Here is an 11,973-nt window from a genome sequence, read left to right as displayed (position 1 = left end):
AGCGGTCTGATATGGCGGCTGACCCAGCGGTCTGATATGGCGGCTGACCCGGCGGTCTGATACGGCGGCTATGCGAGCAAATGCAGGGGCAGCGCCCCTTTGCGCGTGTTGTTTGCGGCGGCATTGGTCAAGGCAGGGGCAGCGCGCCTCGCCTGGGTGGCGTTATGCCCGGCGCTGCGGCTATGTTTGCAAAACGCAGGGGCCGCTCCCCTTTGAGCTTTGTATGTTTACAGCTATGTTTGCAAGATTCAGGGGCAGCTCCCCTTGGGGCCTGGTACAGTTATGTTTGCAAAAAGCAGGGGCAACTCCCCTCCGAGCCTTGTATGTAATCGTTTACAGCGATGCTTGCAGAAAGCAGGGGCAGCTCCCCTTAGTGCGTGGTATGTTTACAGCTATGTTTGCGAGGAAGAAAAAAAAAAAAAGGGCTTGGAGCTGGGTATGTTTACGGCCACGTTTGCAAAATGCAGGGGTAGCTCTCCTTGGAGCTTTAGCTAGTTGACAGCTACGCGACAAAATGCAGGGACAGCTCCCCTTGGAGCTTTGGATGTTTACAGCTATGTTTGCAAAATGCAGGGGCAGCTCCCCTTGGAGCTTTTAAAACTAGTTTACAGCTGTGCGGACAAAATGCAGGGGCAGCACTCCTTGAAACTTTGGATGTTTACCACTATGTTGGCTAAATGCAGGGGCAGTTCCCCTTGGGGCTTGGATGTTTACAGCCAGGTTTGCAAAATGCAGGGGTAGCTCCCCTCAGAGCGTTGTAGGTTTACAGCTAGGTTTGCCAAATGCAGGGGCAGCTCCCCTTGGAACTTTGGATGTTTACAGCTATATTTGCAAATACAGGGGCAGCTCCCCTTGGATCCTTCTAGTTCTACGTTTACAACTATGTTTGCAAAATGCAGGGGCAGCTCCCCTTTGAGCTTCGTAGGTTTACTGCTAGGTTTGCAAAACGCAGGGGTAGCTCCCCTTTGGAGCTTTGGATGTTTACAGCTATGCTTGCAAACTGCAGGGGCAGCTCCCCTGGGAGCTTTTGAAGTTGGATGTTTACAGGTGTGGTCGCAAAATGCAGGGGCAGCTCCCCTGGGAGCTTTGGATGTTTACAGCTATGTTTGCAAATGCAGGGTCAGCCCCCCTTGGAGCCTTGGATGCTTACAACTATGTGTGCAAAATGCAGGGACAGCTTCCCTTTGAGCTTTGTTGGTTTACAGCTAGGTTTGCAAAACGCAGGGGTAGCTCCCCTGAGCTTTGGATGTTTATAGCTATGCTTGCAAAATGCAGGGGCAGCTCCCCTTGGAGCCTTGGAAGTTTACAGCTATGTTTGCAAAATGCAGGGGCAGCTCCCCTGGGAGCATTGGATGTGTACAGCTATGTTTGCAAAATGCAGGGGCATTTCCCCTTGGAGCTTTGTATATTTACAGCTAGGCTTGCAAAATGCAGGGACAGCTCTCCCTCGGAGCGTGGTTTGTTTGCAGCTGAGATGGGGAGTGCAACCGAAGATCTCCTTTCGAGCTTGCTTGTTCGCATTTGCTTGTTAGCACCGTAGCTCGGGCACCCAGCAGGTCCTGACTGGCCCTTAGCGCATACTCCCGGCCACATTTATTGCCTGGTGCAGGATAGGGGCCTCACCCCATATTTTTTTTGGACGATCGGCGGGCGGGAAGCCGTCATCGACCTATTAAAGAGGCAAAATACAAGAATAACTGAGAAACTAATAATTGTATACAACGCGCCAACCCTTTGGCTCTGTTGTCGGCTCTGCGGGGGGCACCCAGGCATCCCCCTCGTGCGAACACCACCCGTGGAAGCGGAAAAGTTGTGACGGCGTATTCAGTAGTGCCCAGCACCAGCAGGACCTACCAATCAGGGGAAAGCCTAGCAGTCCTTCATGGCAATTCCCTTGGTAGACCCCCTCAAGCTGACACAGGATCTGGCCACCAGGAAGGGGCCTGGACGGCAGCTCTAGGTCACCGGAAGGTGGTCAGGGTTGACCCGCAAGAGATGCATGTGCGGTGGAGCCTTTGACTAAGCGGCCACCCCTTGGGGCCAGAGAAAGCGGTCTTGAGGGGCATTTGGTCCTTAGTTGGAGGCTTGCACCGCAAACTATGAATGTGAGACCGTCCGTGCCCGGCGAAGGTGTCCATAGTACCAGGCAGGTAGCTAGTCACACTTGTATCCAACACGACAGCCCTTCGGCTGTTGTCTGCCCGGCTTGGGGCGCCCAGGTATCCCCCCGTGCGAACACTACCCGCGGAAGTTGACAAGTCGTCAGCGAATTCAGTAGTGCCCAGCACCAGCAGGAGCTACCAACCAGGGGAAAGCCTAGCAGTCCTTCATGGCAATGCCCTTGGTAGACGCCCTCAAGCTGACACAGGATCTGGCGGCCAGGAAGGTGCCCGGACGGCAGCTCCAGGCCGCCGGAAGGTGGTCAGGGTTGACCCGCAAGAGATACATGTGCGGTTGAGCCTGTGGCTAACGACCACCCCTTTAAGCCAGAGAAAGCGGTCCTTAGTGGCAGGTGGTCCTTGGCTGCAGGCTTGCACCGCACAACCATTATGAATGTGAGACCGTCCGTGCCCGGCGAAGTGGTCGGTAGTACCAGACTGGTCGCTGGTCACGGTGGTCTTTAGCTACTGGTTTCACTGTATACCGAATCAGGCATGCCATCACAGGTCTACAGCGAACAGCACAGAGATCGACGGGACCAAGAATAGGGGATAGCGTGCGGCGAGGCCACCCCCATTATTTTTGGGAGGCACGGCTTCATGTTAGAGCAGTAAATTGCAGTTAGGGACTCAGCTGAGTCAAGCTGGACTCAGCGTGTCAAGTTTGGCATAATACAAGAAGCGCGCTATCCCCAAACAGTTGTGTGGTTATTGTGTGAGTGTATATGCAGGAGTCCGCGGTCACGTGAGGGGGGAGTGATAAATGGAAGTTTCCGGAGGAGGAAGGAGGAAACTGTAGTTATCACCAACCCTCACCGCGCCCAGCTCACGCCGCCACGGCGTGCGACCTGAGCTGGGCGCCCTGCCCAGTATGGAACTGTCCTCAAGCCAGTCACGTTTTTGGCAGCCCAGTGAGCTGTCTACCGGATCGCAGCGTTTAGAAGCGCCAAATGCGGCAGGGCCAGTCTCAGGCTGGTCGCGTAGGCGGCAGGCCGGCGGGCGACCGGCAAGGCTGCATTCGCATTTGGATCACCGAAGTGATACAGGTGCTTCGACGGCACTCCGTGGCGCATCAAGGAGGCATCTGGGGCCCAGGCAGCCCGCCCGTAAGCGCACCACCGTATCAGGTATGCGCAGGTGGAGCAGCAGAGCAAGATGTGTGCCGGACACTCACCATCATCCGGTCGACTGCATGGTTGTGCGACTTTACACAGCCGTCACTCATTACTTGCTATTGCTTGCAGAAGGCCAGAATTTTTTTTTTTTTTCGCTTTTTCTCTTCTTCCAGGCACGGCTTCATGTTAGAGCAGTAAATTGCAGTTAGGGACTCAGCTGAGTCAAGCTGGACTCAGCGTGTCAAGTTTGGCATAATACAAGAAGCGCGCTATCCCCAAACAGTTGTGTGGTTATTGTGTGAGTGTATATGCAGGAGTCCGCGGTCACGTGAGGGGGGAGTGATAACCTTGATTACCGGTATGTCGTGTCCAGCTCGCCCCCTAGGCCCTCCCGCCGTCCCGGATCCCCCAGCTTTCCCGACTGGTTCTTACGTCCTCTCCCGTCACTCGTCAGTGTTACCTGGGTTACGGCGACTTGTAAAGTAACGCGAAGGACTAAAGGGACCGTCACTTAATTTTTGCCGACTACCCGCCAAAAAAATCTTTTCGTTTCACGTGCCAGACACGTCCGCGAGCGCGTTCGACTCGCGCTCGCCCGGCGGCCGCGCTACCTTTCACGTCAAGCAATCTGTTCACGCCACATGGCTGGATTGGATAGCGCGTACATGCAGACATGATTGAAGACTTGCAAAATCAATTTTGTTACAAGTCCAGGCGCTAGGCGCTAGGCCTAGGCAGTACTAATGCCAAAGGCTAATGCCCAGGCAGCTGACTTTATTTTCGGAGAAACACTACTCATTGTAGTAAAAAGTAACAATGAATAGCGACATCATCTAGGAAGGATCGCTACCCTAACGCAAAGGAAAGGCCTTGTGCGGCTGCTCTACGAAGTGTTGAAGAAAGACTCATCAAAGTTAGTTGGTGGACGAACAACTCGCTGGCGCCGGAAAACTTGGCCCCCAACGATGGTGTTTGGTGAATCATCAAGCATAATGTCTTGTAGCAGTGTTCACCGAGGAAGGAGAACGCTCTAGCCGCTGCTGTTGTCCGTTTCATCCACGTTGGCGTTAGCTGCACCGCGCCTATTGTGTTTTAGTATTCCATGGACACACATTAGCATTCAGAGCGATTGTGGAGCCACAATTTACTTCACACAGCGTTGTATTGTCCACGAGCGCAAACTTCATTATCAGCAGTAACTGTTACTCTTCATCCTACATGTAGATTTGGAGTATACACGGCCTTGTCATGACAGCGACAGCTCTACAGAGTGTTCAAGTGAGAAACATTAATTTCAATTGTTGGTGGACGAATAAATGGCTGGTTCCGAAAAACGCGGCCTGCACCGATGGTGTTTGGTGGATCATCAAACAGGGTGACCAGCAGTGTTCACCGAGGAAGGAGAATGCACTCGCCACCACTCCGATTCATCCAAGTGGGCGTTAGCTGCGCCGCGCCTATTGTGTTTTAGTATTTCATGGACGCACACTAGCGTTCTCAGCGATTGTGGAGCCACAACATATCTTCATGCGGCGTTGCACTGTCCAAGAGCAGAAACGTCAGCAGTGACCCATCATCATACATGTAGATTTGGAGTATACACACCATGCGCCAATGGGCCTTGGCACAACAGCGGCAGCTCTACGGAGTGTTCAAGTGAGAAACATTTGTTTTGACTTTTGGTGGACGAACAAATCGGTGGTGCCGAAAAACGTGGCCTGCGCCGATGGTGTTTGAACCATCGAGGGCTCCGGAAGCAGCAGCTGAGCCAGATCAGCCAGTCTTGCCAACTCTCAGTTGCCGGACTCCGTGCTGCAGCTAGCAGCACTGGCACCAGCCGGAAATATTTTTCCGCCGATACCCGTTACTTCCAGTTCTGTCAAGGGCATGACTGGAATCCATTGCCAGGTGATGACTTTTTACTTTATGTGTTATTTTGCTGCCGAGTTGTTCAGAACTTTTCAGCCCCGATCTGTCCATGTCTACATGTCGGCCATCCGCAAACTGTGGAAGTTGGCTTTACCTACCCGTCGGGCCCAATGACTCTCCTCGCAAGGTTCCTGTCGGGCATCAACAGGTCATCATCGACACAGCGTCATCGCCTGCTGATAACCACTCAACTTCTCAGGGAGATTAGCCGGCATGTTGCCTTTCCACGGATGTGGCACCCTCATGACAAGGCCATGCTAAGGGCAAACTGACTGCTTGATTTTAGCTTTACATTACCGCAGTCAGTCCAGCACAATACGCCAATCGTATTTCACTATAACTCGCGTGTCATAATTGGGGATATGGGCTGCTCCGCCCTCCCTGATATGCCAAATAGACGAAAAGTGTGTTCTGAGCCTGTATCGCGTATAATAGGCTCATCGTAAAACAAATAATAAAAGTCTTAAAAATCAGGGTTCACGTGACACTCGGGTTCCAGCCAAGTTTTCCGCATCCGCAGGAACGCTACCCCCCTCTTGAATCATAGTACAGGTCGTCCCTCGTTAATACATAATCTCTGGGATTTGACAAATGTTATGTATTAACGGGGTTTATGTACTAAACGAAAGTGTACATAACTTGCTTGTATAGCAGAATTTTTCACTTTTTTCAACTTTTCTGAGTGTTTCTTGCTTCCATGACTAGGCAGCGAGATATTCTTGATTCCCTCGATATAACATAAAAATTATGTTATAATGGTCACATTTAGCGAAGATTCTACAGTTGACATTGTACATGCCCCGCCGCGCGCACCTGTACAGTCACTCGAAAAAAAACAGAGCTTTGTCGGTTTGTGATGTGCGCTCTGATTTCTATGCTAATTGCGTCCACAAGTAGAAACTAGAACATGATGTTCCTCCACTGGAAGGCCAAAAGACCAGTAAATTATGTACTATTGAGGTAGGTGACATGCGGGTACGGAGAAATGTTATGACTGTACTAACGGGGTTTATGTACTAACGGATTATGTACTAACCGACAAAATTTGTATGGAAGTGACCACGTTTCGTCCGGGACTTGAGATTTCTTATGTACTAACGGGGTTTATGTACTAACCGGACTCGTATTAACGGGGGACGACCTGTATAGTGGACTCTGCAATGAACAGATTATGAAACTCCCTGCAGATTTACTACGGTCATCTCTGGTGACTGGTCTTGGGGCACCGTGGAAGCTGTGACTGGTTGCCAAGTTTAGTTTTGTGACTGATCATGGGGCATTTGTGACTACTTCGAAGCACAGCTCTGATTGATCACAGAGTCTTTAATACTGTTGTGAATATTTATATCGATTGAGAAGTCAAGCAGCCACGGGGCGCTGGCCTTGCAGCTGTGAGTATGCATACGGTACATATTCACATGACTCTATTGTATGCTGGACACTGCTGGTCCATTGTTGCAGTGTGTAAGTGAACTGCAGAACCTATTCCGTGATGAAACACCTACTCTTGAAAGACTGAATGTTTGAGCTAATAGTCTTTTACTTCACTCTCATGCTGCTCATATAATTATACCACCCTCCAGCTGACGCGCCTGGTGCAATTAGTGTGTCGACATCGGGATGCTGGAGATCTAGTCGGGATTTGTTTTTTCGATCTTGCCAAGGCCTTCGATACCGTCTGGCACCGGGGGCTTTTGGCCAAGCTTCGTGGATCATTTACTGTAGACGGCAATCCCCTGCTATGGCTGACATCTTACCTCACTGGGCGAACGCAGTACGTCACGGTACATGGGACGTCCTCGGACGACACAACAGTACTATCCGGAGTTCCCCAGGGTTCCATCCTCGGCCCCCTTCTTTTTATTTTATACGTCAATGATCTGCCCGCAGCTGCCCCGGGCACATCACTGTTCGCAGATGACACAACGCTCCTACGGGCATCTCCTAACATCACTGGCCTGATGAGTAACCTAGCTAACGGGATTCAAAGAGTTATTTCCTGGATGTCGTCTTGGCGGTTATCGCCCAATCTGTCTAAAACTAAAATCATGCTCTTTCCTTCTCAGCCCGATGTTCCGCCCCTCCTCCATCCCACTTTCCCCCAGCCTATAGACATAGTCTCCAGCCATAAGCATCTTGGCATTTTCATTGACTCTAATCTTTCATGGGAACCCCACATCGATTACATATGTAAACGATCAAGTTCATCTTTAGGAATTCTCTCTTCTCACTGTTACCATCTCCCAATCTCTTGTAAACTCCTCTTTTACTCAGCTTACTTACGCCCCATTTTTGATTATGCAGATACTGCTTGGGCTGGAATTTCCACAACCCGTGCTGCCAAGCTCGAGATTCAACACAAAAAAGTCCTCAAAATCCTCCTCCGAAAACCCCGCATGCTTCCATCTTCCACCCTTTATGCCCTTGCTGACACTTCCCCTTTGTCTAAGAGACGTAATTCACATCTTGTCACCCTTATCCATTCTCTCAAACTCAATCTGTGTCCACCTCACCTCCACTGTTTCAACTGGTTCTCTTCCCGTAGCACGAGAAACTCCCTTTCCCTTCCGAAACCTAAGTCCTCCTTTCTACTTCACTCTCCCTTTTTTATTGCGTACTCTGCGTGGCTGGCACTTCCCCAAGAAGCTAAGGACCTTTCTTCCCTCCGCCTTTTTAAGAGCCTTGTCGCGCCTTGATTTTGATTTTGTGTTTCTGATTTGGTTGCAATCACTGCTTATCCATGCCGGTTCCTTTTTCTTCTCCTCCCCTTCTCCCTGCCTTGCCGTGGTTGGCTAACACCCTCTCTCTTTGTATTGGCCGGTGTTCTCACTGTGCTATGAGATGATGTAATAAATAAATAAATAAATAAATAAATACCATACGCCAGAAGACCCTAAGTTTATATATAATAGTTCTAAGATTTTGTGGACCATGTGACCATGTGGTACTTTCACTCTACAGCCAAGTCAACCTCTTCGTCAACACACAGGGTTTTCCTCAGACACAAGCGAATGGTTTACTCCACTCTGGAGAAGAACACAGTTTTCTCTCTCGAACACCAACCGCATAATGACTACGGAATGTAGGAAGTGCAACAACTGCTAGAATATTGAACTGTCGTCCACACAAAACAAATAAAGACAACTGAAAACCAAAACACATGCAACTGCCAACATGCATGTAACAGCGACTGCAAGCCAGAACTACAGACTCCGCGCAGGGAGGAACAGGGGAAACAGAGGTAACGCTTCCGACTCCGAGAGCTTCGAATAGCAGCGGACAAAACAATACATCAACCTTACGTGTCACCTTGCGCTACCGCAAACGAACACCTATGGATGCACATTGCAGCACAGACTCAGTGCATGCACGGTGTAATAACTGGAGTACATGTAAACCGACAGCGGTCACCTTGCACCCTATGCAGTAAGTTACATAGGCTTGACGTGAAAGGTAACGCGGGCGAGCGCGAGTCGTACGCGCTCGCGGACGTGCCTGACACGTGAAACGAAGAGATTTTTTTGGCGGGTAGTCGGCAAAAATTAAGTGACGATTCAGGGCAGATCGTGACATGATGGTGACTCTGATTGGTGACCCATGCGAGAACACACATTACACTTGCGGGTGGCCTTGCACTGAGTTGACCGGTGCCCTGTGCGCAAACACACAAAGCAACGCTTCTGTTCAATCAGTTATTCTTTCCGCTGTGCTACTGTTGTGTATTTCGCGCAGTCACCACATACCATGCTTGATGTTTCAAGCACCATCGGCGCAGGCCACGTTTTTCGGCACCGACGATTTGTTCGTCCACCAAAAGTCGAAACAAATGTTTCTCACTTGAACACTCCGTAGAGCTGCCGCTGTTGTGCCAAGGCCCATTGGCGCATGGTGTGTATACTCCAAATCTACATGTATGATGATGGGTCACTGCTGACGTTTCTGCTCTTGGACAGTGCAACGCCGCATGAAGATATGTTGTGGCTCCACAATCGCTGAGAACGCTAGTGTGCGTCCATGGAATACTAAAACACAATAGGCGCGGCGCAGTTAACGCCCACTTGGATGAATCGGAGTGGTGGCGAGTGCATTCTCCTTCCTCGGTGAACACTGCTGGTCACCCTGTTTGATGATCCACCAAACACCATCGGTGCAGGCCGCGTTTTTCGGAACCAGCCATTTATTCGTCCACCAACAATTGAAATTAATGTTTCTCACTTGAACACTCTGTAGAGCTGTCGCTGTCATGACAAGGCCGTGTATACTCCAAATCTACATGTAGGATGAAGAGTAACAGTTACTGCTGATAATGAAGTTTGCGCTCGTGGACAATACAACGCTGTGTGAAGTAAATTGTGGCTCCACAATCGCTCTGAATGCTAATTGTGTCCATGGAATACTAAAACACAATAGGCGCGGTGCAGCTAACGCCCAACGTGGATGAAACGGACAACAGCAGCGGCTAGAGCGTTCTCCTTCCTCGGTGAACACTGCTACAAGACATTATGCTTGATGATTCACCAAACACCATCTGTGGGGGCCAAGTTTTCCGGCGCCAGCGAGTTGTTCGTCCACCAACTAACTTTGATGAGTCTTTCTTCAACACTTCGTAGAGCAGCCGCGCAAGGCCTTTCCTTTGCGTTAGGGTAGCGATCCTTCCTAGATGATGTCGCTATTCATTGTTACTTTTTACTACAATGAGTAGTGTTTCTCCGAAAATAAAGTCAGCTGCCTAGCGCCTGGGCATTAGCCTTTGGCATTAGTACTGCCTAGGCCTAGCGCCTAGCGCCTGGACTTGTAAAAAAATTGATTTTGCAAGTCTTCAATCATGTCTGCATGTACGCGCTATCCAATCCAGCCATGTGGCGTGAACAGATTGCTTGACGTGAAAGGTAACGTTAGTTGTACTTGTAGGCCTATACTATAGCCTAGGGGCGACTATTTCGCTATTCATTCGTTCTGCAATATCGCTATCCAAAATATCCTTCTGCTCGAGACGAAGAACCGGAATTGCAGAAGAACTCAGTAGACTACAAGTTAGTTTGGGAATCGGTAAGATCGAGAAGTCTACTGAGCTCGGTGCAGCAGGTCACTGGTCTGGTGAGCGACCCCAGAACCACACTGCGGTGGTGATCCAGAGGCGGCTCCCGATCCGAGACCACTGCGGGCTTCTCCCTCCTTCTATCCGAACTAAACTGCGAACTGATCAAAACTACGTGTAGCCATGTCTCGCGAATTGATCAGCTTCGGGGAGGCCATGATACGGTATGCGCCGGCCGACGACAGTCGCAGTGCCAGCGATCGACACAAGCCCACCCTCTTCCTGAGGTCGGTCGGAGGAGACGAGCTGAACGTATGTGTGGCGCTGTGTCAGCTAGGCAGGCAGGCCAGGTGGTGCTCGGTGTTACCCGAGGGCCCGATGGGCCAGGTGATCATGGACAGTGCGCTGGACTGCGGCGTGGACACCAGTGCAGTGTTGGCGACGGACGGTGCGGACGTCGGCACGTTCACCGTCCTGCCCGAGCAGCGCACGGTGCACTATCAGCGCCGGCGCTCGGCATTCTCCCTGCACGACCCCGGCCGCTTTGCTTGGAGTGACCTGTTGGCCGGGCCAAGTCAGCAGCATTGGCTGCACATGACGGGCATTACACCCATGATTGCCGAAGCGCCGCGGACAAGCTGGCACGCGGCGTTGAGAACGGCTCGCGACAAAGGCATACCATGCAGCATGGATCTGAATCACCGTGCACAGCTTGGACCGCTTTCTGAGCTCATGCAGTGTGTGCAGCCACACCTGAAGGACCTACAGGTCTTCGTCGTGGCTCTGGACTCGCTACGACAACTGGCCGAACTCAACGGTCTGACCAGTGCGAATGAAGACGACGACGGCACACACGCGTCGCAGATACGGCGAATGCAAGACGTTGCAAAGCACCTCGGCGTGAAGCGTCTCGTCTGCTGCTTCAAATCGCGCGATGCCGAGTCCGGTGGCACGCAGAAACGCTGGAGTGTGTTGTGTACGCTGGATGGTGGTGTGTTCAGCACAGAGCCAGTCTACATCCACCACAGGCCGGCAGATCAGCTGGGCGGCGGCAGTGCCTGGATGGCCGGCTTCATTGACTACTGCCTAGAGCACGGCTTGGACGCTGCACTGTCCACGTCGTCGGGACTGGTGGCTGCTCTGCGACGTAGTGACATGCTGGCGGCGCTCTGCCAGGAGAGCATTGGCGACCACTCGACGGTCACCAGGCAAGAGCTCTCGAAGATGGAGACAAAGTATGAATCGATGCCGGCTGATTTCCTGAAGCAATAATGCTGTTATGGTTACAGTCAATCCTTGTCACGTCACTGGTGGTGGTATACATGACAAGAGAACATCATTCCAGTGCAATCGGTTCAGCAGTACACAAACTAAGGGTTCAGTGTTTCTGTAAGCATGCACTCATGCAGGATATGATGTTGTTGCAGTGATACAAATTTAATATACAACATGCTATTTCTACCTGGGATTGCCAACCCCCAATACTCTGGCAATAGCAAAACTGAATGAAACTTATCTATGACATTGGGTTGGCTACGGAAGCTGATACAAGTGAGGTCTGAATGCATAAAAGGAAGCGAGCCAGATGTTAAAAGAAAGTATTTTGCATAGTATACCCAACTGCATTGTGTTTTTTGTCAATGCTCAGACTCTGAGCCAACACTATTAAAGCCACTTATGGGTCTACGCTATGACATCACACATAACGGAGAGAACACCATCCAGTGAAGCA

General features: G+C 50.9%; 1 protein-coding gene across 1 annotated transcript; it reads left to right on the top strand.

Annotated features, from left to right (window-relative positions):
• Positions 1–3,680: 3,680 nt before the first annotated feature.
• Positions 3,681–11,769, top strand: LOC135814917 (2-dehydro-3-deoxygluconokinase-like). The gene is made up of 2 exons (XM_065328116.1): positions 3,681–3,756; positions 10,093–11,769. Exon 2 carries the CDS (start codon positions 10,425–10,427, stop codon positions 11,511–11,513), a length of 1,089 nt encoding a protein of 362 aa, XP_065184188.1. The 5' UTR covers positions 3,681–3,756; positions 10,093–10,424; the 3' UTR covers positions 11,514–11,769.
• Positions 11,770–11,973: the final 204 nt, after the last annotated feature.

The sequence above is a fragment of the Sycon ciliatum genome, chromosome 4 (assembly GCF_964019385.1).
Source record: "Sycon ciliatum chromosome 4, ocSycCili1.1, whole genome shotgun sequence".
Lineage (NCBI taxonomy): Eukaryota > Metazoa > Porifera > Calcarea > Leucosolenida > Sycettidae > Sycon > Sycon ciliatum.
This window is presented reverse-complemented; position numbering and strand designations above follow the sequence as displayed.

Bases quoted from the DNA above. Each gene is read 5' to 3' on its own strand.
- LOC135814917 (XM_065328116.1), top strand. From the start codon at position 10,425: ATGTCTCGCGAATTGATCAGCTTCGGGGAGGCCATGATACGGTATGCG.